The sequence below is a fragment of the Culex quinquefasciatus genome, chromosome 3 (assembly GCF_015732765.1).
Source record: "Culex quinquefasciatus strain JHB chromosome 3, VPISU_Cqui_1.0_pri_paternal, whole genome shotgun sequence".
NCBI classification, from domain to species: domain Eukaryota; kingdom Metazoa; phylum Arthropoda; class Insecta; order Diptera; family Culicidae; genus Culex; species Culex quinquefasciatus.
In genome coordinates this window covers 42,987,909-43,015,658 of record NC_051863.1, presented here as the reverse complement: position 1 = coordinate 43,015,658, position 27,750 = coordinate 42,987,909, and the positions used below count along the sequence as shown (strand labels likewise).

At 34.8% G+C, this 27,750-nt stretch overlaps 1 protein-coding gene across 4 annotated transcripts in view; it reads left to right on the top strand.

Moving 5' to 3' along the window:
- Positions 1 to 21,160, top strand: part of LOC6048492 (GTPase-activating protein) — a 102,137-nt gene extending 80,977 nt beyond the window's left edge. For all 4 annotated transcript variants that reach the window (XM_038260158.1, XM_038260157.1, XM_038260160.1 and 1 more), the window contains 2 exons: positions 11,474 to 11,625; positions 19,422 to 21,160. In XM_038260158.1, coding sequence (XP_038116086.1) covers positions 11,474 to 11,625; positions 19,422 to 19,911 — 642 coding nt within the window. In that variant the 3' untranslated portion in view covers positions 19,912 to 21,160. The remainder of the gene's footprint in view (positions 1 to 11,473; positions 11,626 to 19,421) is intronic.
- The last annotated feature ends 6,590 nt before the right edge of the window (positions 21,161 to 27,750 follow it).

The following is a 27,750-nucleotide window of genomic DNA, read 5'->3' as shown; positions in this document are numbered from 1 at the left end:
AATAATAAAAAAACAATTAACGAATTATTTTTCCAATGACGGACATATAAATCTTTGCTCCAAACGATAAATTTTCGGACAGAAGGAATTCTCGAACACTTGAACTATATCCAAAGATTAAATATCATTATTTTATTTTGAGGCATAACAAAAATATTTCCGCTGAATATTCCCATTCAAAAATGGACACGGATAAAAGATTTCGATTTTTGTTTATAATTTGACTTTTTTTTTCACTTTTTTTTTATACAGAATACAATTATTTGTTGATCAATTCTCTACGAAATCGGTCTTTTTTTTGAATTTTAATTTTTGTATTTTTTAATCCGACTGAAACTTTTTTGGTGCCTTCGGTATGCCCAAAGAAGCCATTTTGCATCATTAGTTTGTCCATATAGTTTTCCATACAAATTTGGCAGCTGTCCATACAAAAATGCTGTATGAAAATTCAAAAATCTGTATCTCTCGGAGGAATTTTTTGATCGATTTGGTGTCTTCGGCAAAGTTGTAGGTATGGATATGGACTACACTGAAAAAAATTGATACACAGTAAAAAAAATTGGTGATTTTTTATTTAACTTTTTGTCACTAAAACTTGGTTTGCAAAAAAACACTATTTTTATTTTTTTTATTTTTTGATATGTTTTAGAGGACATCAAATGCCAACTTTTCAGAAATTTCCAGGTTGTGCAAAAAATCTTTGACCGAGTTATAATTTTTTTAATAAATACTGATTTTTCCAAAAAATCGAAATATCGGTCGCAAAAAATTTTTAACTTCATTTTTCGATGAAAAATCAAATTTGCAATCAAAAAGTACTTTAGTGAAATTTTGATAAAGTGCACCGTTTTCATGTTAAATCCATTTTTAGGTGACTTTTTTGAAAAAAGTCGCAGTTTTTCATTTTTTTTAATTAGTGCACAAGTTTGCCCAGTTTAGAAAAAAATATTTTTGAAAAGCTGAAAAAATTCTCTAAATTTTGCTTTATTGAACTTTGTTGATACGACCCTTAGTTGCCGAGATATTGCCATGCAAGTGTTTAAAAACAGGAAAATTGATGTTTTCTAAGTCTCACCCAAACAACCCAGAATTTTCTAATGTCGGTATCTCAGCAACTAATAATCCGATTCACAATGTTATAATATGAAACATTCGTGAAATTTTCCGATCTTTTCGAAAACAATATTTTCAAAATTTTTAGACCAAGACAAACATTTGAAAAGGGCGTAATATTGAATGTTTGGCCCTTTTGAAATGTTATTCTTGATTTTTAAAATTTTGAAAATGGGTAATTCTCCGCCAACTCACACAGCAGTTGCCCCGACCCCTCTTCGATTTGCGTGAAACTTTGTCCTAAGGGGTAACTTTTGTCCCTGATCACGAATCCGAGGTCCGTTTTTTGATATCTCGTGACGGAGGGGGTACCCCTTCCATTTTTGAACATGCGAAAAGAGGTGTTTTTCAATAATTTGCAGCCTAAAACGGTGATGAGATAGAAATTTGGTGTCAAAGGGACTTTTATGTAAAATTAAACGCCCGATTTGATGGCGTACTCAGAATTCCGAAAAACGTATTTTCATCGAAAAAACACTAAAAAGTTTTAAAATCCTCCCATTTTCCGTTACTCGACTGTAAAAATTTTGGAACATGTCATTTTATGGGAAATTTAATGTACTTTTCGAATCTACATTGTCCCAGAAGGGTCATTTTTTCATTTAGAACAAAATTTTTCATTTTAAAATTTCGTGTTTTTTCTAACTTTGCAGGGTTATTTTTTAGAGTGTTTTAATGTTCTACAAAGTTGTAGAGCAGACAATCACAAAAATTTTGATATATAGACATAAGGGGTTTGCTTATAAAAATCACGAGTTATCGCGATTTTACGAAAAAAAGTTTTGAAAAAGTTGGTCGTCATCGATCATGGTCGTTCATGGTCACCCGCGACAGACACGGACGACGAAACAAAGAGAAACGCAAAAAGTAACTTTTTCAAAACTTTTTTTCGTAAAATCGCGATAACTTGTGATGTTTATAAGCAAACCCCTATGTCTATATATCAAAATTTTTGTAATTGTCTGCTCTACAACTTTGTAGAACATTAAAACACTCTAAAAATAACCCTGCAAAGTTAGAAAAACACGAAATTTTAAAATGAAAAATTTTGTTCTAAATGAAAAATGACCCTTCTGGGACAATGTAGATTCGAAAAGTACATTAAATTTCCCATAAAATGACATGTTCCAAAATTTTTACAGTCGAGTAACGGAAAATGGGAGGATTTTAAAACTTTTTAGTGTTTTTTCGATGAAAATACGTTTTTTCGAATTCTGAGTACGCCATCAAATCGGGCGTCTAATTTTACATAAAAGTCCCTTTGACACCAAATTTCTATCTCATCACCGTTTCAGGCTGCAAATTATTGAAAAACACCTCTTTTTTCGCATGTTCAAAAATGGAAGGGGTCGTACCGCCCCTCCGTCACGAGATATCAAAAAACGGACCTCGGATTCGTGATCAGGGACAAAAGTTACCCCTTAGGACAAAGTTTCACGCAAATCGAAGAGGGGTCGGGGCAACTTTTCCCGATTTCGTGTGAGTTGGTAGAGAATTACCCAAATATTGTTTTCGAAAAGATCGGAAAATTTCACGTATGTTTCATATTTAAACATTGTAAATCGGACCATTAGTTGCTGAGATATCGACATTAGAATATGGTTGGTTGTTTGGGTGAGACTTAGAAAACATCAATTTTCCTGTTTTTAAACACTTGCATGGCAATATCTCGGCAACTAAGGGTCGTATCAACAAAGTTCAGTAAAGCAAAATATAGAGAATTTTCTCAGCTTTTCAAAAATATTTTTTTTTTTTAAACTGGGCAAACTTGTGCACTAATTAAAAAAAATGAAAAACTGCGACTTTTTTTCAAAAAAGTCGCCTAAAAATGGATTTAACATGAAAACGGTGCAGTTTATCAAAATTTCACTAAAGTACTTTTTGATTGCAAATTTGATTTTACATCGAAAAATGAAGTTAAAAAATTATTGCGACCGATATTTCGATTTTTTGAAAAAAATAGTATTTATTAAAAAAAAACATAACTTGGTCAATGATTTTTTGCACAACCTGGAAATTTCTTAAAAGTTGACATTTGATGTCCTCTAAAACATATCAAAAAATAAAAAAATTAAAAATAGTGTTTTTTGCAAATCAAGTTTTAGTGACAAAAATTTAAACAAAAAATCACCAAATTTTTTTTTACCGTGTATCAATTTTTTTCAGTGTAGTCCATATCCATAGAGTTATCTAAGCCTGCTCTCACGCACACTAGCACACCATTTGTTTTGCTGGCTGGTACAAAATTTAACCTCAATCTTTTTCGTGTACGTACACGCAATACATGCGCACGTAGATAACTCTATACTTACAACTTTGCCGAAGACACCAAATCGATCAAAAAACTCCTTCGAAAGATACAGATTTTTGAATTTTCATACAACATTTTTGTATGGACAGCTGCCAAATTTGTATGGAAAATTTTATGGACAAACTAATGATGCAAAATGGCTTCTTTGGGCATACCGAAGGCACCAAAAAAGTTTCAGTCGGATTAAAAAATACAAAAAAAAATCGAATGACCGAAATCTGAGAGAACTGCTCTGTTTTCAAAATTCGTTGGCAATTTTTTTTTTAACTTTTTTGAAATTTTCTGCTCTGACTTCCAAATTTAAAATAAATGTAGCCCAATTTCCCAAATAAGTGTTTAAAGCCCATTCGAAAGGTTACTCGTAATTCTAAAATTTAAGAGCGAGTCCACGAGCAAAGCATACCCATCTCGCATCGACCTCTTCAATCTGCCTGAAATTTTCAGGGGTTGTTTGTACATATAAAACTAGCATCTGGTCAAAATATGAGCACTCTAGGTCAACGGGAAGTGGGGCAAATCGGGACACAAAGTTTAAAGGTAACGTAAACGTAAAAAATCTTAAAAAGACTATAACCTTGGCAAAATTCAATTTAATTTCAAAATTCAAAATGCATCTTGAAGGGCTTCAAAAATGCAACAAAATGCAAGGTAGAGCATCCCAATTGGTTAATTCTAAAGGGAGTTATTGGCATTGGTCTCAGTCTCAGATGGTAGTCCCAGATGTCCCCTACAAGCTGCAGGTCGATTCGAGTTGATATCTGGATGGAACATTTTTTTATTTCAGTTTGAAAATTATGCTATTTTTTCACTAAAATGCCAATAACTCCCTTTAGAATTAACCAATTGGGATGCTCTACCCTGCATTTTGTTGCATTTTTGAAGCCCTTCAAGATGCATTTTGAATTTTGAAATATAATTGAATTTTGCCAAAGTTATAGTCTTTTTAAGATTTTTTACGTTTACGTTACCTTTAAACTTTGTGTCCCGATTTGCCCCACTTCCCGTTGACCTAGAGTGCTCATATTTTGACCAGATGCTAGTTTTATATGTACAAACAACCCCTGAAAATTTCAGGCAGATTGGTGAGGTCCAAACGACGTCCCATACAAAGGGGTATGCCCTGTTCGTGGACTCGCTCGTGGAGCATTGCAAATTTAACCAGTACCTAATTTCCGAGTAATCGCGAAATAAAAAAAATAGGCTTAAGAAAAAGTCATTTTTTCATAAAGTAAAAACTTCATGTATGTACAAGCTTTTAAATCAGAAAGTAATTTTAAATTAAAAAAAAAAAACTAAACTTTTTCAAAAAAAAAAAAATACCTGAAAACGTAAAATATGTAAAGTCATTTTCGGTTGAAAATCTTTTGAAAAAGATTTTTCAAATTTTGTTTGACAGTACAATACATTTTTTGGAAAAAAAAATCTTTTCAAATTTCTTATCTGCGATACCAGATTTTGCACTCTACAGACTCTGGCACAAAAAATGGCTTTTCTATTTTTCTCAAAAATCTGGATTTTTTTAAAGGTCAAAATTGTAATTTTTGGGTGATTCTGAAACCGCCTTGAGTTAGGGATGTTCAAAACACTCAAAAGACAAAATAAAATGAAAATTTGGTGTACTGGATCTTTTATAAAATAAACATAAAAAAAACAAAAAAATGGTTCAAAAAATCAAATAAAAAACAGAATTTGTTCCCGTGTTTCTTTTTATTATAAAGTCCCATCCATAACCATCAATTTTGCCAAAGACTTTTGAAATTTTCTCAGAGTAGGGGGAAAGGGGGTAATATGCACCCCGGGGCAAAATGCACCCCCGGCTTTTCTCAGTATTTGGAAGAATTTTCCGGGAAAAATATCATAGAAATTGGAAGCTTAACATTGCTAAACCATGCTGGAAAAAATTGAGCATCGTAGTAGTATTTTCATTGAACTTTCATTATGATTGTTGGACAATATATAAAGCATTTATATATATTTTAAGTTTTGAAGTATGTTTTTGTCATCATCTTCGTTATACTGTAGATAGATGAGTCCCAAAACATCAAAAAATGCATTTTTAATTAAATTTTCTGCAAAAAGCGTGGTCGGGGCAAAATGCAGCGCTGTGAAGCTCCTTTGTAAAAACAGCGGTGTCATCTAGTGGTGACTAGTGAAAACTGATTTAACCCGGTGCATTGCCCCATTCTGTGGTGCATTTTCCCTCATGTAGTACATTTTGCCCCAATGCTGTGGTGCATACTGCCCCGCATGGTTGTTTGAAATGAATCAAAAATGTTTTTTGAAATTTGATATTTCGAACAATTTTGAGGTTTTTAAAGACTTGGATGACGAAGAATAATAGTTGTTTTAGAAAATCGAACAAAATTCTTCCACAGTAATGCTATATTGGTTGAGAAATCACAGTTTTCCTTTAGGGGGTGCATATTACCCCCCCTCCCCCTATATCGAGCACATATCAAGAAATGTAGAGCATCGAAGTATGCAGTTTGAAGGGACTGAAAAAACTTTATTTTGCGTGTTATTTAACGGAAATCTATTTGTTGTATTAATAGATGAAATAAAAAAAATGTATTTTTTTAGAATTTTTACTTTTTTCTGAGAAGCACCAAGCCATACAGTCCAGACTCGATTATCCAAAGCCTGGATTATCCGAAGTTTCGATTATCCGAAGATTTTTTTTTACTTTTAACATCAAATTCGAGATCTGCGACCCCATTTTAGTCAAATTTGAATGGTTAATTGTCTATCAAATGAAAAAAATACGTTTTATTTCAATATTTCATCTCAGTCATATTGGATTCAAGAATTCTTAATCACTTAAGAGTAGTTTAGGAGTCAAATTTACTAGAGCTCAATAATCAATATAAGACAACGGAAAAAAAATCCTGTTTCGATTATCCGAAGTTAAATTTTGCCTAGGCCTTCCGAATAATCGAATCTAGACTGTATCTGTAACTTTGCTGAAGCCTCCAATTTAATCAAAAAAATCGTTCTCAAGATTAAAATTTTGAATATTGTCATAGCCTTTATGTATTGTATGGAGATTTCAATTGACAAACTGATGATGCAAATTGTCTTCTTTGGTCAAAGAGCAGATACGCACAAGGGTTCATAAAATAATATTTCTCATTTGTTGGGAGGTAGTGCTTATTATAAAACAACGAAATAAACTAAATGAAATGAAGAAGCATACCAATTTAAAAAAAAAATCAGCTGTTTAAACTAATGAGACCTATGTAAATTTTTTATCAATCATTTCAACCCAGCAACGACCAGCACACCTCCACTCACAAACCAAACCAAAACCGCATGGCACCACCTACCGGGAGGCCTAATAGCGTCGCGTGGGAAAACAACTTTTTCCTCGCCCCCCTTCAGTTTACCTCAGCAACCCTTGCTTACAATTACCGTCTATCCATTCCATTCAGTCTTCCACCCCCACACAAACACACACACACACACGCTAGCTGCGGTTCGTGGCTGCTGCTCGTGCTTTCCATTCATAAAATTACGAACACGGCGCAGTCGCCTCGCAGTTCATTCATTCATTCCTTCGCGCGTTCATTCAGCCACATTCTTCATTCACCAGTTAGTAGGTGTACACGGGCTGTTATGCTTAGGTTGATTAATTTTATATCTCCTTAAAGAGCAGCCTCGTATCCTCCCCTCCCAAGTCTAGTGGATGTATAATTAAGGTCAAAATCTGTGCCCATTCAAGCGGTATACGGTGTAGAGCCAACAACGAGCAAAATTAATAGGATTAGAATATTATCATTTCTTCAAATGTTAACATTTTCATAAATTTAATTTTTACAAGAAAAGATTTTAATAAAATCACTCCCCCTTCTACGGTAGCAATTCTCCCATTGAGACAATCAGGCCAAACTCGGCGTTACGGGAGCGCTCAAACAATAAAACAATTGCGTGCACGTTTACATTCCTATGCCCATGGTGTCGATTTCTGGAAAAGTCAGGGAAAACCTGGAATTGTCAGGGAATTTTATTTGACCTGGAAAAGTCAGGGAAAGTCAGGGAATTTTAAGCTGGGTCAGGGAATTTCGATGATCTTAAAAATATTACTACAAAATTTCATTTCTTTTTAAAAATTCGCCCTTGATGATGTATTTGAATGTCATCCAGGCCAAACTTTACAACAGTGATAATATTAAATTTTTTATATTGGTCAGTCCGGAAGTAACGGCGAACTCCATATGAAAAATGCTTAAGAAAAGGGTCATGATGAAAAACGCGTAGCTTGTTTGCAATATGTTTAGGTTTAAAAATCAAATAATTTGTATTTGATTTGAATTTCCGTTCAACTGAATATTACAAATTATCAACAAATTACTAGCGCACACCGGGTGGGACAATATGAGGCAGTTGCCCCACCATCCTCAGAGATTTGTTCTAAAATTGGTTGTTTGCTTAGCATAAAGGGACCGTAGAGAAAATCATACATTTTGTCAGAAAAATTTAATGATTTAAAAAGTCAAAAGTTAAAAAATTCGAAGATTTGAAAATAAAAAAATAAAAATTAAAATTCTAAATCATAAAGATTCTAAATTTTTAAAATTTTGAATTTCTGATATTTTGGAATTGTTGATTTCTTAATTTTTGAATTCTTATTCTAAAATTCTAAAAAAATATAAGGTTAGAAAATTTTCCAAAATTTCACTTTAGTATTCGTTATCTAAATTTTTATTTTTCTCACAATTAAACTGAACTATGATTTTAAAATGATCCAAAGTAGTCTAATTTTGTGTAATCTAGAATGTAAGCAAAAAAGTGATGGTGAAATGGAATTAAAAATTAAACAAATAAATTCAAGAATTACAGAAATAAAACAAAAAATTATGGAAAAATAGGGTTGTTACGGACTACACTCAACGCATTTAAAAACATACTGACTCTGAATATTTATTTTTTTTTAAGTTTTGAGTAATGTTTTTTACCCTTATTTATTGTTCTTTTATACTGGATACATTCAATTTTAATCTTGTGAATCTTAATCATATTTCAAACTTTTCCTAAAGATACAGACATTTGGAAGCAACAAAAATTATTATTGGGCATGTTCCAGTGGGTTTACTGTGCTTCTATCCCAAATATGAGCTTGATTGGACGTAACAGAAGCTTCCCACCTTTGAATTTTAGATGGGATTCAACCAGTAGATTTTTTTTTAATTTGAACATTCTTGAAGAAAAATAAAAAAAAATCAAAACATTCAAAAATTTAATCACCAACATTCAAAATTAGATTATTCAGAAATTAGGAAATAAAATTAGGAAAAATATTATTAAAACCCCAAAAATATAAATTCATATTAAAAAAATTAAAGATCCGAATATTTTTAAAAAATCTGAAAACAAAAATCAAAGGTATCAATATTCAAATATAAAAAATAAAATAAAAACAATCAAGAGAACAAAAAAAAAGTTAAATTCTTAAATTCTGAAATTCTGAAATTCTGAAATTCTGAAATTCTGAAATTTTGAAATTCTGAAATTCTTAAATTCTTATATTCTTAAATTCTTAAATTCTTGAATTCTTAAATTCTTAAATTCTTAAATTCTTAAATTCTTAAATTCTTAAATTCTTAAATTCTTAAATTCTTAAATTCTTAAATTCTTAAATTCTTAAATTCTTAAATTCTTAAATTCTTAAATTCTTAAATTCTTAAATTCTTAAATTCTTAAATTCTTAAATTCTTAAATTCTTAAATTCTTAAATTCTTAAATTCTTAAATTCTTAAATTCTTAAATTCTTAAATTCTTAAATTCTTAAATTCTTAAATTCTTAAATTCTTAAATTCTTAAATTCTTAAATTCTTAAATTCTTAAATTCTTAAATTCTTAAATTCTTAAATTCTTAAATTCTTAAATTTTAAATTCTTAAATTCTTAAATTTTAAATTCTTAAATTCTTAAATTCTTAAATTCTTAAATTCTTAAATTCTTAAATTCTTAAATTCTTAAATTCTTAAATTCTTAAATTCTGTCATTTTTGTTACCATCTTAGATTGCAGAAAACCTGATAAAATTTGAAGTGTTTTTAGAGTTTTTTTTCGGTTAAAGAAATTTTGAGAAGAAGATGTAGGAAAATTTTCTTCGATTTTTCTAAGTGACGCTTTGGTAAGATCAAAGAGTATGTATTCTCTCTGGTAAGATCATCAAGTATGAACTGTATCTTAAATTTAAAACCTCAAACATCGAGAATTTATTACAATTTTTAAATTTTATTATTTTTTTTATTTGGATTACACATTTCTAAATGTTGAAATTTTTGTTTTTTTTTAGCAAAAATACATTTTTAGCGTTTCAAGATTTTGTGTTCTGAGATTTCAAAATTGAATTTATTATAAAACTTTTTTGTATGTTTGTCGCAAAATTATTTTTCTTAAAATAACGTGGATTTTGCGCGGATTAGGTTTTGGGATGGCGCGGATTTTTTTCGATTTCTTCGTAACAATTCTGAGTAAAGGAATTTGAGGGTTCAAGAATTTATAAAATATGGTCTCCCCGTAAATTTGTCAGCATCAGAGATTTCATAGGAATTGTACAACTACATTTCACATATTTTCCCCAAACAACATTCAAGGGGTTACAAGGAGGAGTTCCTGTGGTCAGATCGAGCTTAAATTTGGAATCTATTCCAAAACACCCAATTATCTAAGTTTGATAAATAATGACTATTTGAAAAGCTCGAGCAGGTTGTATTTTGTTTATATTTTTATAAAATGTATTGATCGTGTGAATGATCGTCTGTAGGCTCTAGTCAAAGTATAAACCTTTTTTTTTAATTTTATAGCAAAAATGTTTTTTTTTGTAAAATTATTTTAGAAGATGTTTTCTTCAAATGTCCAGAAAACCGTTTACTTTAAATACATTGATTGTTGAAAAATACCTAGATCTTTTTTAAAACCGTAAACATGTACTTGAAATTTTTTCATTTAGTTGTATATTTTTCTTAGTTTTTCAATTTTGTTTTAAACTTTCTTAAGGTTCTACAAAATTACATATTTTTTCAAGTTTTTGTCTCCAAAACCTTTAGTTTTTTTTAATAAAAAAAACGCAATCAAAAATGGCATTGGCCTAATTCGTCTGAAAATTCCGCAAAATGTCAACAATTTTAAAATTAAACATGACTTCTTACTTAAATTCAAATTTTCAATTGTTTTTTTTTTTTAAACTTTTAACTTGACATTTTCTTTAGGAAGTGAAGTGAAACTAACTAATCGCAATTTGAAATTTGCCACAATTGTAATTATTAATTATTTCTAGAGTTTTTTTAAAGGTCCTGTAAGCTATTGTGTTTCATATGTTTATAGGACCCACACAAAAAAAAATTGTAGATTTTTTGGTAGAAGGCAACATTTAAAATTGCATCACCAAATAAAAAACATATGACAATTTTATGGTTGCACATTTTGGATGTTCGATTAGAAAAAAATGATTGACAAAATAAAAAAAAAGTTGTTAGGTTTTTGCAGAATCCGTCGTTAAAAAAATAAAATAAAAAAGTCTTTATTTTTCTCTATATCTTAAATTTGCAATATTCAAAAAGGAAAATGCATGAAATCATAAAAACGCTCCAAACAATATGTTAGTATAGAAAACAAAAAAAAAAATGGTGGTCTGGAGGGGTCAGGGAAAAGTCAGGGAAATTTATTTTGGGATTTGGATCGACACCATGTATGCCAAAGTTGTCTACGTCTGCTGCCTGAATTGTTTCCTTCGCGGCAATAAAACGTAATGAGCTAACGCACAAGCTCGATTCTTTTCCATTCGCCGTTGCCCTTTGTGTTTGGCATTTATCGTTGGCACACACCACGACCTAGTAAGAGCCGGCTAATAACTTCAAACGATCCATTCTTGGAGGGGAAAATCTCGACCGTAAATCGCGCCGTCGTAACCCACTTAAATTGTAGCGAGAAGAGTCACTCAATTGGAAAATAGTAACATCCGTTCGGGGCGTGACGTCACGATGGCCCATCACACGGAAACCAGCATATCTAACCTATTCTTTTTTTTCTCTCTCATTCTTGTCTAGATTGTGCGGAAAGAGCGGCCCCTCTACGTCCAGACGGCCAACTGCGTCGAGGAGAAGGAATGGGTCGACCTGCTGAGCAAGATCTGCCAGAGCAACAAGGCCCGGCTGGAGCACTTCCACCCGTGCGCCTACATCAACGGCATGTGGACCTGGTGAGTGCATTGCTATTATTTAGGGCTAGTGATTTTTCGCGATTTCACGGAAGCCGCGAAATTCGCCCCAGTCCGTGAAGTTTGGGAAATGCCGCGAAATTTGAAATATTTAATCGATAAATCGCCACTCAGTGCATTCAAACTTATTTTTTTTTAATTGAAACATTTTAAAAGACGTGAGTAATTCTCTACGAAATCGGTCTTTTTTGTTCAATTTTAATTTTTGCATTTTTTAATTCGACTGAAACTTTTTTGGTGCCTTCGGTATGCCCAAAGAAGCCATTTTGTATCATTAGTTTGTCCATATTTAATTTTCCATACAAATTTGGCAGCTGTCCATACAAAAATGATGTATGAAAATTCAAAAATCTGTATCTTTTGAAGGAACTTTTTGATCGATTTGGTGTCTTCGGCAAAGTTGTAGGTATGGATACGGACTACACTGGGAAAAAATGATACACGGTAAAAAAAAATTGGTGATTTTTTATTTAACTTTTTATCACTAAAACTTGATTTGCAAAAAAACACTATTTTTTATTTTTTTTTTATTTTTTGATATGTTTTAGAGGACATAAAATGTCAACTTTTCAGAAATTTCCATGTTGTGCAAAAAATCATTGAGCGAGTTATGAATTTTTGAATCAAAACTGATTTTTTCAAAAAATCGAAATATTGGTCGCAAAAATTTTTCAATTTCATTTTTCGATGTAAAATCAAATTTGCAATCAAAAAGTACTTTAGTGAAATTATTGATAAAATTATTGATAAAAAGTTTAATAAAAAATCACCAATTTTTTTTTACCGTGTATAATTTTTTTCCAGTGTAGTCCGTATCCATACCTACAACTTTGCCGAAGACACCAAATCGATCAAAAAGTTCCTTCAAAAGATACAGATTTTTGAATTTTCATACATCATTTTTGTATGGACAGCTGCCAAATTTGTATGGAAAATTAAATATGAACAAACTAATAATGCAAAATGGCTTCTTTGGGCATACCGAAGGCACCAAAAAAAATTCAGTCGGTATAAAAAATACAAAAAAAAAACGAATGACCGAAATCCTAGAGAACTGCTCACGTTTAACAAGCATTTTAAAAGTAGTTTACAAATAAAAAAGTATTTCATATAAGATCTACAACTATTTTCTGAAGATATTGTTCATTAGAATATTCCTCAAAATTCCAAAAAGATTTTTAATAACATTAATCAACACTTAAAAAAAACTTTTTTGTAAAATTTATCTTTATTAAGGCCGTTGCAAATATTTTTCAAAGTTTGTGTCGCCCCCCCCCCCCCTCCCCTTTAAAATTGGTCCGAAAAATCAGAGGGATTTTTCAAAAATCTTCAAAATTTTAATGAAGATAGGAGTCAAATCAACTTAAAACAATCAAAAACGCTTTTTTCGGCAATTATAATCGCATGTTTGGGCTGGATTAAAATTATTTTGAATTTTTATGAAATTCCAATGTACAGCACCGTAAAAACTTTTTTTTTTGCAAAAAAATAAATTTTCGTCAATACTTAGATATTTTGGAAACTGATGATTGCAAAACAACTGGGCAGGTGTAAAATGCATTTTTAAACACTTTGTTCATTCACATGTTGAAACCATGGCTTGTAAATTAAATGTTTAAACTTTTTATTTTTTTATGCTTAAACGATTATGTTCAATCACTCTTGAATGTTTCGTGAAGATTTTTTTTCTTGAAATACGGGTGCCACGATATCTCGAGATGGGATAGGTCTATTTGGGCTGAAGACTCTCAAGATATATCACTTGTACATGACCAAGCCCGATTTTTTTTAATATGCTTTTTAAACAAATACGAATTTTTATATGAAAAACATAAAAATATTTATATCTTTTTTGAATATAAACTTTTAAAAAATTGGCTTTCGTCGTGCACACGGGATCCGTTCAACGGGCCGATTAGGTCTCGGCAATGTTGGGATATCGTTGCATCCGTTTTTTTAAAGGCTAACTTCAATATAATTATCTATATCTCGGCTAAAGTCTTGAAATTTATTTCGTTAGTAGTTGCAAATTTAATTTAACATTAAAAACTGAAGCAAAAAATAGTAAAATTTTTAAACTTTAGTAAAAAGTAGCAAGGTTGTTCCAAACATTTTTTCTGAAAGTGTTACAAAAACTGTAGAGGCCAGCCCTACTGCGTTGTGTTTACCGCTGAGAGGATTCTTTGGACGAATCACATTTCACAGAATATACAAGGGAGGAAAGATGCGTGGACATACCGTACCGTACGAGATTTTTTTGCTTTTAACGTTATTATTGTATCTAAAAATTAAAGAATCTTTAAAATTCAGTGTTATCTTAGGATTCTGATCTACTATCATGCAGTTGTTTTCAAATAAACATGGAAATCCACTTGTCCCAGAGTTCAATTAGTTGGGTGGTGACGCGCGGTCAATTATGTGGCATTGTGTGTGAAAAGAAAAGAATTTTATTTCGTGTTTCATCCTGGTTGGCTTGCCCACAAGCAGAAAAAAAATCAGTTCAATTAGTTGGGTGGTGACGCGCGGTCAATTATGTGGCATTGTGTGTGAAAAGAAAAGAATTTTATTTTGTGTTTCATCCTGATTGGCTTGCTCAAGTCCTTCCTACATCATCGTTGATCGGGAGGCACGGCGTCGTGTGAATTGTTGCATTAAAATAAGTTTAAGTATTACTGTAAATGACTGTAAAAAAGTCCTTCCTATATCATCAATGTCGTCTGGGTAATCGTGATGAAAAATTACATTTATTCAGTATTTAAATACCTGTGCGCGAGTGTTTTGGTGTGCTAATTAGAAAGACCTTCCCATAGCATCGTTGCTCGGAAGGCTCGCCGACGGGTTTGTTATGAAAGTCCTCCCCATAGCATCGTAGCTCGGGAGGCATCGAAAAGCCAATACCTTATCCTACTAACCCAAAAAAAAAAATAATCACGTGATGCTTGAAGGAGATGCTGTGGATTCAACGGTCTCAAGCGGTATCAACAAGTATATAGCAAAAAACTATGTGCTTGATGAGTCTGCAACTTCAACTATCGGACTAACATTCCTCCCTTTTGTTGAACTGCAGGCTTCTTGGGAGGGCGTCGGTATTGACTAATAAAGTCGGGGTCTTCAGGGGTTAAACAGTGAACGGATGGTTGGCTCCCACTGATCATTTTTTATTCATTGTTTAACTTCAGCTGATCTGTCAATAACGGAGTAGCAGCTCATTGGCAGTCAACCATGCTCATGCTCATGCTCATGCTCAAACATGGAAATCCACTTGTCCCACCTAGTCGTAGAATGGGCTGAAAATCAATCATTTTAAAATCTATTTTTCATGAAATCAATTCGAAATTTTAAGGGTTCACATCATCAGATTCAGAAATGTTTTGTTTACACGAATCATCTTTGCGGTTAACTAAACGCAGTAGGCGTTTTTGATGCATTCTAAGGAATCTTTCATGGGGGATCGAAGTAAGCCGTGCGCGCGTCGTGACGTTTTATGTTTTTGCTCCACGTTTTTTCGTTTATTCTTTAAAAATTTGAAATTTTGTTTTCTAATGGAATTTTAGTTAATTATAGTTCATTAGTTTGGTTGGTCTTTACGTTTTGTGAGTGATTTGTTGTAGTGCTGACGGTGTCTTGCCGTTTTACGGACTGTTCCGGTTCGAAATCCGGTTTTTTTTTGCCCAAGTTCCGTGGACATGACTAATTTTGCGTGTAGCTGCTGTGAGGTGTGCTTTTGGCGTGTTATTGAATTTTAGAAGAGGGAACTAATTCGTGCATTTTTGTGATAATTTGTGGAAAAAATCATAAAAAAGATAAATAGTGGAGTAAGTTGTCTAAGCTGAGTGAGCGAAGTCCACGGAAGAACGTTGCCTGGGGTGATGAAACTTGGTCAGCTCATGTTGGATGGTGATAGTGATTACAACGCCTGCTGAGATTTCAAGTTGTCGGGCGATAAACCGACAAAAGTGGATTACGATGGCAGATCTTTTGTCAAGCTGCTTGAAGAAGTTTTTTTTTTGTTTTGAAATGGGTGTCAATCCCGGTGTCCGAGAATACGCGGTTCGAAAATTTTGAAAAAATGTTCGTGTTGTTGTGTTCTTCGAATGAACGATAGTGCTAGAGCTCGGTACGGTTGTGGTGGGTTCCTGCGATATTCTTGCAGATTTTATGATGACCTGTAACAGCCGACGGGAGTCATCAATTGCGGTTGATATCTTCAAGCTACAACGCCCTTATCGTTTTGGTCAAGTCCAATGCGACTGTAATCGGTGCCGGTTTGACGGATGATTCTGCTTTTCGGGTGAGAAACTTCCAATTGGAAATATGGAGCAGCCGTAGCTGACTGGTTACGGTGTTCGCTTTGTAAGGGAATGATCCTGGGTTCGATTCCCATCTGCTCCAAACGAGAAAGTTCAGGAAATATGAATTTTTGAAACACTGAACATGAACAAAAAATCAAAGTCGGGGTTCGATCCTCCGTCCTTTGGATTGGTAGAATTAGGAATACTACTACTACAAACTATATACGTGCTGGGTCTTTGTCCATTTGACAAGGACTCGGAAGTTCTAAATAACGTTTGAATCCGATTGACGCAAACGTTCTTTAGAGCGGGGCTTGTCGATTCAAGCTGAGGTACCTCGTGCACGGCTAGCCTGCGTAGAAATGGGTCACCGAAGCTCGGCAGAGCTAACACTTGCCAAATGCCTATGCGAGTTATTTGCATGTATAGAACGTAAAATCTAAAATACATGGAAACAACTCAATTTGTAAGAAGTGACCGCGTGGTCCCGTTTGGTTGGTTGCACACACACACACACACACATTCTAAGGAATCTTTCATAAAATTACTAGTTTAGATTAGATAAATGAAGTTCATTTTGCCAGTTGTTTTTTTTTTTTGTAAACTTTTTGAAATTTGTACAATTTTCTGATATTGCTTCCAAAAGAATTACATTAAAGGGCATTGACTTTGTATTAGAGCGTCCAACTTTTAAAAGTTTTAAATTTCTCGGGGAACGGGAAAATATTTCATGAATCCCCGGAAATTTTTTGGGTTTTCATTACACTGACCAACAATTTTGCTAATAATTGGTGATAATTTTCACTTCAATCTAACATGACAGCAGTTTTTAGACATCTAAAAAAAGGTTTTTTTTCGAAAAAAAAAAGATTTTGGTTTGGATTTTAAATGAACCTAAAATTTTAATCCAATGTGATCAAATTAAATAAGTCTCTTATAAATATATTTTTTTGTTTAAATTTTTAGATGACATGACTAGAAAAACTTAAAAAAATTATTTAAAAATGTCTAAAAAACCAGAAACGTCTATAAATAAAATGATAACAGTCATTGAACAATTTACAAAAACTTTAGAATTTCATGTTTTATATACATATTTCAGGAAATTTTAAAACAATAAATTTGAAAATCGGTTTACTAATTGTTTTGTTCTGTTTCTGTTTTAACCATAATCAATCAAAAAATCAAACCATTATGCGAAAATTTGGCTCATTACATTTGTCCTGATTTAAATTTCATATCGATAACTAAGTGTTCAACTGTTCATATATTTCCACAACCGAATCGGAATTCCAGTCCAAAATTTGTTTTTTTTAATTTCGGGAATTCTCGGGACAAAATCTAAACAAATTCCCGGGATTTGGCAATTCCCGGTTTTGGAAATATCCAAGGAATTTTGTCCCGGGAATTACCGGGATGGACGCACTACTTTGTATAAGGTTTGCCAAACCAGCCTTCACTTCGAAACTATCGATATCTCGACAAAATTTAGTTAAACTTTCAGTTTAAAGACAAAACTTCAGATTTAAAAATAAAAAATGTATGTTGATTCATTGTTGAAGCGTTTAAAATGTCTAAACAATTTATACAAACCGTATTTTTTTTTTTTTTTTTAAGAAATCTGAAACCGATTTAGTGGGATTTTAAAGGACTGATTTCATTGGATATCAAAGATTAAAAAAACAAATTTGAATTTTTGATTAAGAAATTGTCTGATTAAATAAGATAAGGGCTTCGTACTAAACAAGCGCAAAAAACAATTTTCAACCAATTTTCGATCTTTGAAAAAGCATTGGAAAGAAGAACTCATAATATTTACGAACATTTTACGGTTGGAAGTGTACCTTGTTATTTGTGATTATGCCAATGTTTTTAAAATATATTTTTTCTGGGGTCATCTTTGGCTGTGTTTTTCACTAAATTTTCTATGTTATGTGTAGAAATAAGTATGCAGTAATTTTTGTATTTTCTCAGACTATTCCTTTATGCATTTGTAAACCATTTAAATGTAATGGTTTTATTCTAGAGTAAAAAATGTGAAAAAACATGCAACAAAATAGACACATGCTAATGACAGAAAGTAGTATTATCCACATAATATATAAACAAAAAAACAAACATAGCCTAAACAAGATAAATGCAACATAAAACAAGAGAAGTAAACAAAGCTGCTCAAAATCTGGGATGGGATAAACAAAGAGAAAAAAACCTATTGTCAAACTAAACCACTTTCAACATGGCCGCTTCTGTCAACCTAAACCAGTCCTTTCTTATGAGGAGAAAATGAGAAGTATTGTAATTTGAGTTGAAAAAAAAAACAATTTTAAATCAATTTCACAAATAATTGTAAATTGCATTGATAGATTGATTAAAATATTTTGATTAAAAGGCATTTATTTCTATCGTACACCGAATGTCGACTTATCAACATTTTCATTTTAAAAAACAATACATTTCATGAACTGACGATTCTTTTGCCCATGGGTCATTCCATCTCAACTGTGCACGAAAATGCAAATTTGAAAATTAACCTCTCCGATTCTGCTCAAATTTGGCAGAGCTGTTGATACATGCAAAACATGCAAGAATCCCAAATTTCATCCAAATCGGACCACCCCCTCCATTTTTGTACCTCCGTAAATATTCGACTTTTTGGCGATTTTTGACCAAACCACCTAGTTTCAAACGGCGATAGCTCAGGAACTACAAATCTTAGAAGGTCGGTCTTAGATTCAATTTTGAAGGAAATTGGACGTAGAATCCATTTCCGTGATAAAAAAAACTGACTTGCAGGCTTTTTAGGATTTTTTTTTGAAGTAAGAAAACGTATTTAAATCATATTGCATTTTTCAAATCCAAATGAAAATTAAATATCTTTCATATAAAAATCACATTAAAAATTGAAGAAGTGAACATTTTTTGTTTCGTCGTGATAGTATCGTATCATTAACCTCGAGCGTGCATCGAGTCATCTTTGATTTGCCAATCATTTCTAGTGATTTGTATCCGGCAGCTCCTTATGAACGGATCCACCGTAAAACGATGGAACATGAACTCAGGATTCTCCACCCACGTCCAACCGCAAATTTTAACAGCCAAATTAAAAAAAAAAAAAAAAACCGCGAGGAAAAACTTAACAACATTTCAACCAAAGAAAAAGTCATACGCATGCTTGAGCACTGAGTTGAAAAACATCATCAAGAAAATTTGAATTGTCAAGCTATCTGAATCACAGATTGCTTAATATTTGTATTCGAACACGAATTTTCTTGCAAAAAAACAGAAGAAGAATACAAACGTAAACATTCAGAAAAAAAGACTCTATCTAGCCGTCCCGTCCCAGCTCAAAATGACCTCCTAAACACAGGAAAAATAAAAAAAGATCGAAAAAAATTGGGCAGTAGATGGTCAATTCTGAATTGTGTTAGAAATTTTAAAACATGCGTACATTACTAACAATCCCTTTTCTTCCTATCCCCCTTCCAGTTGCAAAGTAACGGACCAGTACGCGACCGGCTGCACCGCCGTCTCACCAAAACCATTCCAGATGGAGCTGGCCACCGCCCTGGATCCAGCGCGCGACCTCCAGCGTCTCCACTCGCTCATCATGGTCAACTTTGGCAGCCTCGAGGAGCTCGATCCGACGCTGAACGCGGCCTGCGACGATCCGGCCGCCGCCCGCAAAACGATCAAAAAGCTCAACGAACTGGCCAACGGACTGGAGCGGATCCACCGCAAGTACAAGACGATGCTGGCGCGGGAGATGCGCTACGGAAGCCGCCAGGCCCCGATCGGGGACGACAACTATCTGCACACTTCGCGGCTGCTGGCCGGGGCTGGAGCGGGTGCTGGCGGGGGAGGGAATTTGGCGGCAACGGCCGCCGCGGCAGCTGCCGCGTTCGAGCGGTCGCCGGGACTGTTCCACCGGAACCATCCGCTGCGCAGCTCCGACAACGAGCGGTTCTCTCAGTGTTAACTATTACTACTGGCGTTATGCTTTCTTCTTTCTTTTTAGTTTTTATTTTTTAACGTGTAGAGTTAATTTATTTATTTCTTTTTTTTGTTTTTCCTTTTTTAAACCGCGACTGCGTTTTTGTGTTATCGAACAAATACCGCCAAGTTCTTTTAAAATTTAAGAAGATATTTACTGCGTAACGCACACACACACAAACACACACCGTTTTTGTATAGTTAGAATTACAAGCAAATCGTAAGAAATCGCCGCAAAAAAATTGTACAGAACGCAAGACTTGAAACGTGACAAAGAAGAACAAAATTACTTTCCAAAGCTTTCCGCGGCGACGACGAGGACGACGCACACAAACACACGTTTTATGTCTTTTTGTACGTATATATTTGTATATTATTATGTTCGTTATAAAGCAAGAAAGAGCAAGGTTTTTCTTTTCCCCCACCACCTTCTTCCCCTTCAGACACGAGTCCGGTTGCGACCTCCGGAACCACACAAGCGCTCTCTTTAAGGTTCAAAATCCGTGGTTTTTTGAAGAAGTCGCGACCGGAAGAACGTGTCGTTTAAGCATTGCCAGCGCCAACAACAAATCTTTAAACAAAACAAAACTACGAAACTATGCAATCTCATTCGCGCACCCGTTAACACACCAAGTTCATGTTGATAATACAGTTTAATACAAAGCAAAAAAAACAAAAATCTAGTTGTTAGAAGCAAAGGAAAACTCAAATCCATCAACTCTACCCTCTTTCACAATTTAAACAAAAAGCACAGAAAGCACACAGAACAACTTTGTCTATTAAACAAGGATTAAAGAAAAACTCCGTAAATATAGTTTATACAAATATATTTAAATGAAGGAAAAAAACCAACAAACTAACAAGATCGCGCAAGAAGGAAAAAGAGAAACTGTGGAAGCTTAGGGCATAAGCGTGCTAGAAAACAAATTCGCCCCGCCGATCGAGACTCAATATTTGAGTCGACTCGATACGCGGAATTCGTTCTTTGTGTGCGTGTGCTTGTTAGTGTAAGTGTGTCAACACTAGGATCTACACAAACATCCACCCACAATACACACACACACACACAGGGAGAGAAAAAAAATGTTACGAAGTGAAACTGAATGATAAATTATGTAAAGATTGGAGAAGGAAACAAAACAGTCCATCCCAAAAAGAAAACTTTTTTTTTCTTCTAGAATGCTGAACGATTTATAAATAAAGCAACTATGCAGAACGAACAAAGTGAAAAAAAACTGCGAGATTTTTCTCCGTTATTTTACTTTATAATATCACATTGCCTTTTACTGATTTCCAAATGATATATTTAAATAAAAAAAAACTTGCTGATTTCAAGTCAATGTATACAAAAAAGGTTGTACAAAGGTTGTAGCTTCGATATACTTTTGAAAAAAAAAAAAAAAAAAAAATCAAATCAAATTACACTACTTGACAAAACAAAATTTGTGTCAAGGGATTCACGATATCTCATCGGTTCCTCAGAGAAAAGGCATCCCCGAATCCGATGCAATCGATAGAATTTGATTTTATGTCCACGCGGACTGACGAGAAGTTGGTAAATTTTTTAACATAAAAAAATCGAACAATTTAAAAAAAAAACATGCGTCTCCTCCCAACTATATGAGCCATCTACAAAAATATGGAAGCGCCTGGTGCATAGCCATTTCCTTTAAGCACAACGGAAACAACCAATACAAATGTATAAAAAAGTTGTCAAGTTCGGGGGGTCCACAGCTAGCATTTTTTGAACGATTATAATAATAAATATTAAAAGTTTAAAATTAAAATATTTGAAAAACTTTTTTTTTTAATTTATTTGTTTACTAAAATTTTATGTTTCTCAAAGGTCTATGGGTACTTCGGGATGTCCATGGTCATCCAAGGACTCCCTAGAGTTAAGATCTATGAGTCTACCGCCGTAACAAGCAAGAGGTCGTCGGATTTTGACCCCGGATCATGTGCGTATAGCATCAGTAGATATGGTAGACTACTATATGAATGTAATGGGATGTCCATGGTCATCCAAGGACTCCCTGGAGTTAAGATCTACGAGTCTACCGCCGTAACAAGCAAGAGGTCGTCGGATTTTGACCCCGGATCATGTGCGTATAGCATCAGTGGATATGGTAGACTACTATATGACTGTAATGGGATGTTCATGGTCATCCACGGACTCCCTGGAGTTAAGATCTACAATCGATGTAAAGTTATCGAAATATTTAAGTTTGAACGATGAACAAAAGTCCTTGCTTACCACTTTAGCCAAACGGCGACCTCTTTTTTGTTACGGCGGTAGACTCGTAGATCTTAACTACCATATCCACTGATGCTATACGCACATGATCCGGGGTCAAAATCCGACGACCTCTTCATTGTTACGGTGGTAGACTCGTGAATCTTAACTTCAGGGAGTCCTTTGATGACCATGGACATCCCATTACATTCATATAGTAGTCTACCATATCCACTGATGCTATACGCACATGATCCGGGGTCAAAATCCGATGACCTCTTGCTTTTTACGGCGGTAGACTCGTAGATCTGAACTCCAGAGAGTCCTTGGATGAACATGTACATCCCATTACATTCATATAGTAGTCTACCATATCCACTGATGCTATACGCACATGATCCGGGGTCAAAATCCGACGACCTCTTGCTTGTTACGGCGGTAGACTCGTAGGTCTTAACTCCAGGGAGTCCTTGGATGACCATGGACATCCCATTACATTCATATAGTAGTGTACCATATCTACTGATGCTATACGCACATGATCCGGGGTCAAAATCCGACGACCTCTTGCTTGTTACGGCGGTAGACTCGTAGATCTGAACTCCAGAGAGTCCTTGGATGAACATGTACATCCCATTACATTCATATAGTAGTCTACCATATCCACTGATGCTATACGCACATGATCCGGGGTCAAAATCCGACGACCTCTTGCTTGTTACGGCGGTAGACTCGTAGATCTGAACTCCAGAGAGTCCTTGGATGAACATGTACATCCCATTACATTCATATAGTAGTCTACCATATCCACTGATGCTATACGCACATGATCCGGGGTCAAAATCCGACGACCTCTTGCTTGTTACGGCGGTAGACTCGTGAATCTTAACTTCAGGGAGTCCTTTGATGACCATGGACATCCCATTACATTTATATAGTAGTCTACTATATCCACTGATGCTATACGCACATGATCCGGGGTCAAAATCCGACGACCTCTTGCTTGTTACGGCGGTAGACTCGTAGGTCTTAACTCCAGGGAGTCCTTGGATGACCATGGACATCCCATTACATTTGTATAGTAGTCTACCATATCCACTGATGCTATACGCACATGATCCGGGGTCAAAATCCGACGACCTCTTGCTTGTTACGGCGGTAGACTCGTAGATCTGAACTCCAGAGAGTCCTTGGATGAACATGTACATCCCATTACATTCATATAGTAGTCTACCATATCCACTGATGCTATACGCACATGATCCGGGGTCAAAATCCGACGACCTCTTGCTTGTTACGGCGGTAGACTCGTGAATCTTAACTTCAGGGAGTCCTTTGATGACCATGGACATCCCATTACATTCATATAGTAGTCTACCATATCCACTGATGCTATACGCACATGATCCGGGGTCAAAATCCGACGACCTCTTGCTTGTTACGGCGGTAGACTCATAGATCTTAACTCTAGGGAATCCTTGGATGACCATGGACATCCCGAAGTACCCATAGACCTTTGAGAAACATAAAATTTTAGTAAACAAATAAATTAAAAAAAAAGTTTTTCAAATATTTTAATTTTAAACTTTTAATATTTATTATTATAATCGTACAAAAAATGCTAGCTGTGGACCCCCCGAACTTGACAACTTTTTTATACATTTGTATTGGTTGTTTCCGTTGTGCTTAAAGGAAATGGCTATGCACCAGGCGCTTCCATATTTTTGTAGATGGCTCATATAGTTGGGAGGAGACGCATGTTTTTTTTTTAAATTGTTCGATTTTTTTATGTTAAAAAATTTACCAACTTCTCGTCAGTCCGCGTGGACATAAAATCAAATTCTGTCGATTGCATCATGTTTTGTCGAGTAGTGTTATTCGCTCTACAGCATTGCCTTGGCGTTCTCGATTGCGAGATTCCTACTCGAAACTAAGTGTTCGAAGGCTTGATTGTTGAGGCAATTGCAAACCTCTTTTTACACCTGAGCTTCCATCCACCCCGGGATTCGAACTGACGACCTTTGGATTGTGAGTCCAACTGCCTACCAGCGACTCCACCAGGACAGGACCCAGGGAGACGACTCCTACACCTGGACTGAGCTAACGACCTAACCTTTTTTTTAGGTTAGTCCGGGGCCAACATTTACTTCCCTATCCGACGGAAGGCGTGATCAGACAAATCTCGTCTCAAAATTTGCCACCGGGACCTTCTGGGATCGAACCCAGGCCGACTGGGTGAGAGGCAATCACGCCTACCCCTACACCACGGTCCCGTGAAAAAAAAATTAAACAATCAAAACATGAAACAAAAGAAGTTACATTTTTCGTAGAACAAAAGTTGCTCAAAATGACCTCCTAAATACGGGAAAAATAAAAATTTTCGAAAAAAAAATTAGGCAGTAGAGGGTTAAAGTATTTTAAGCATTTAAGCAGCATAACACGGGTATGAATCTTCAAGCAATTTCAATATGGCGACTTGTATCAGAAGAAAGTGAGGCATTTTCGCTAGTTCTCACTGTTCTGTGTTCTGCGTGCACGTCCGCAACTTTCGTCAAAAATATGCGGTTTTGCAAAAACAAATAACAAAACCAACATTAAAGTGTAGTTCGACTGTCAAACTTGTAATTCGTTGCTGATTTGCTCGAAAATTTGTTAAAAATAATAAGTTTTTTTGCAGCACCCCTTTTGGACGGACATTTCTGTTGTCACCTTCTGGTTCCTTGGATTGGACATGGAAAATTTCACAGTGTAATAAACAGGGTTACCACCACGTGGCGCCACTGTTCCGAATGAGAAAATGATACAGATTTTTCAGACGAGTTTCAATCCCGTGAGCATAAGCAGTTGCTACTCCGCTATTGACCAGGACCTCCAGAAGTTACATCCACGAGCCGTGGAAGATGAGTGGGAGCTATCTTTCCTCGCTTCGCAACTTCTCAAAGGCCTGCTGATCAATACCGGCGCCGGCCACTACCACTGGTCGTCACGGGGAAAAAGAGGGTTAAAGTATTTTTGTAAAATACTAAAAATTTCAAAATTAGCAATATAGTTATCAAACGAAATTAAATTTCGCATGCGTTTTCAACTTATCAAAGTTTTTTTTTTGAAATACTAAAATTTTCACAAATTTAAATAAGCTGTTTTGTGAACTATTTTGAGAACATTTTTATACTTGAAATCGTTATCGTCCCGGCGATAATGGTAACCAATATCGACGATATTTTCATCGATTAACAACCTTGGTATATTAGAGTGTAACAAAAATGACTTTTTGGTGGGCAAATCCAAAATATGAACTTGATTGGACCTAACAGGAGCTGAACAAACCCTTGAATGCCCGCCAAAAAGTCATTTTTGTTACACCCTATTGCTATACAGCAATTCCATTTGAAAAGAGCCTAAACCGAAAAAAAGTTCTCCGATCGGGCTCAAAATTTTTCTGGGGGTTCCTTGGCCAAAATAATTAGACCCGTATTTTTTTGTTTGCCCATTAGGGTGACCTACATCGTGCTAGGGTGGTTCAAAAAATGGCATTTTCGTTATTTTTCGCAAAAACCACTTTTTTCGAAAATTCATCCGATTTTAGCTGTCTTAGACGCAAAAGAAAGGTAATGAGTTTGGCTATTTGGGAAAAATTGTAAAAAGTTCCAAAAATCTAGCTTAACTATTGCAAAAAATCAACTTTTTCACTAAAACTGCTATAACTTTAAAAAAATCAGCGATGACCTATACATGTCTGGGTATCAAAATTTTCGTAATTGAAAGACGCAACTTTTGGTACCCAGACATATATAGGTCATCGCTGAAATTTTTAAGTTATCGCAGTTTTAGTGAAAAAAGTTGTTTTTTTGCCGATTTCGTCATTTTCCTGTTTTTGCGCGTGGCACGTCGAAAAACTCAGTTTTTATTTTCAAAAAATCATATCTTCCAAATCCAAAATATGAACTTGATTGGACCTAACAGGAGCTGGCGCTTTGCATTTAAATTTTAAATGGGATTTAACCCATAAATTTTTTTTTCATGAATATCACAGCGCCAGCTCCTGTTAAGTACGGTTCGACATCGTCTGCCTGAGTGGATCAATCGGACCGCGCACTGGACTCACAATCCAGAGGTCGCTGGTTCGAATCCCGAGGCGGACGCAAAAATTCTAAGTGTAAATATAGGTATTCGGTGCCCTCTCCCCGTGCCATACTTTCCCACTTAGGAGACCCGGGAGGCGGAGTCTTGTCGCAAAAAGAACGATACACACCTGTGGAACCGTTGACGAAACCGCAAGGTTTAAGAGGGCCACATTATAAGGTGTTACGTCGATTCCGTTCCGTTCGACATCGCCAATTTTTTGATATGTTATGTGAAATTTTCCGAGAAATCCGATAAAAATATTTTCAGACATATGCTCTTTGGTCCAAACACGGTCAAAACGCCATTTTAAGTTTTCATACGAATTTTTCAAAAGTTAAGCTAGATTTTTGGAACTTCTTACTATTTTTTCCAAATAGCCAAACTCATCACCTTTCTTTTGCGTCTAAGACAGCTAAAATCGGATGAAATGGCACGGAGATATGATTTTTCGAAAAAAGAGGGTTTTGCGAAAAATTATGAAAATTGCCATTTTTCGAACCACCCTAGCACGATGTAGGTCACCCTAATGGCCAAACAAAAAAAATACGGGTCTAATTATTTTGGCCAAAAAATGGCAATTTTTTTGAGCCCGATCGGAGAACTTTTTTTTCGGTTTAGGCTCTTTTCAAATGGAATTGCTGTATATAAAGAGTTTTTTTTTACTCAAGTTTTGGATTAGACCAAAGGCGGCTATGTGAAGTGTCCGTACACTCGCTAAAGAATTCTGGCGCTTAGGGAGGGATGAGGGAAACCATTTTGTTCTATGCGTAGGTATTTGTAGCAAAAATACATATAGGTAACACAAACAATATCAGAAGGTTCAGATTCATAAATTATGCACAAAAGTTGACATTATTTATCTTTCAGTAATGCATAGAACGGCAGTCACATCGGTAGAACTTGAGATTCAAAAAGAGGGATTTATACAGTGCTGCCTCTAGCGGTGGAGAGCTCCAACTTTTATAACAGATTTTATAATAGATTTAACCGAGGGGTTGATCAACAGCACGATTTTTTCTCCAGCCTGAGCAAATAACTCAAAACACAACTTTGGAACCCCTTGACTGATAGAAACTGGAATAAACTGTTATACACATAAAAGAAAACAACATCGTAGCTGGCCATGCAAAAAACAATTTTCTAATGTTTACAAATTTCCGTCCATCTTCAGGAACCATTTTAGTTCATATTCCATTGCGTCCTAAAAGAAACGGATTTCCATAAAAAATCTGATGAAAAATGTTTAGTGTGAACATCACTTGATAAAGAACCGGAGAAGTGCCATCTTAATGGATTATTTTCCGGTGGTTGGGGATAGTTGGATTTGTTACGAGCATTATTTTTACTAATCTTGTACAAACCAAGTGATCACTTCTGTTGTCTTAGTTGATGTCACCAGGCCAAGTTTTTTTAACTTTCAATCTGTACTCTTGTTAAGATGTTTGTTTATGGAAGACGCAAAACGCA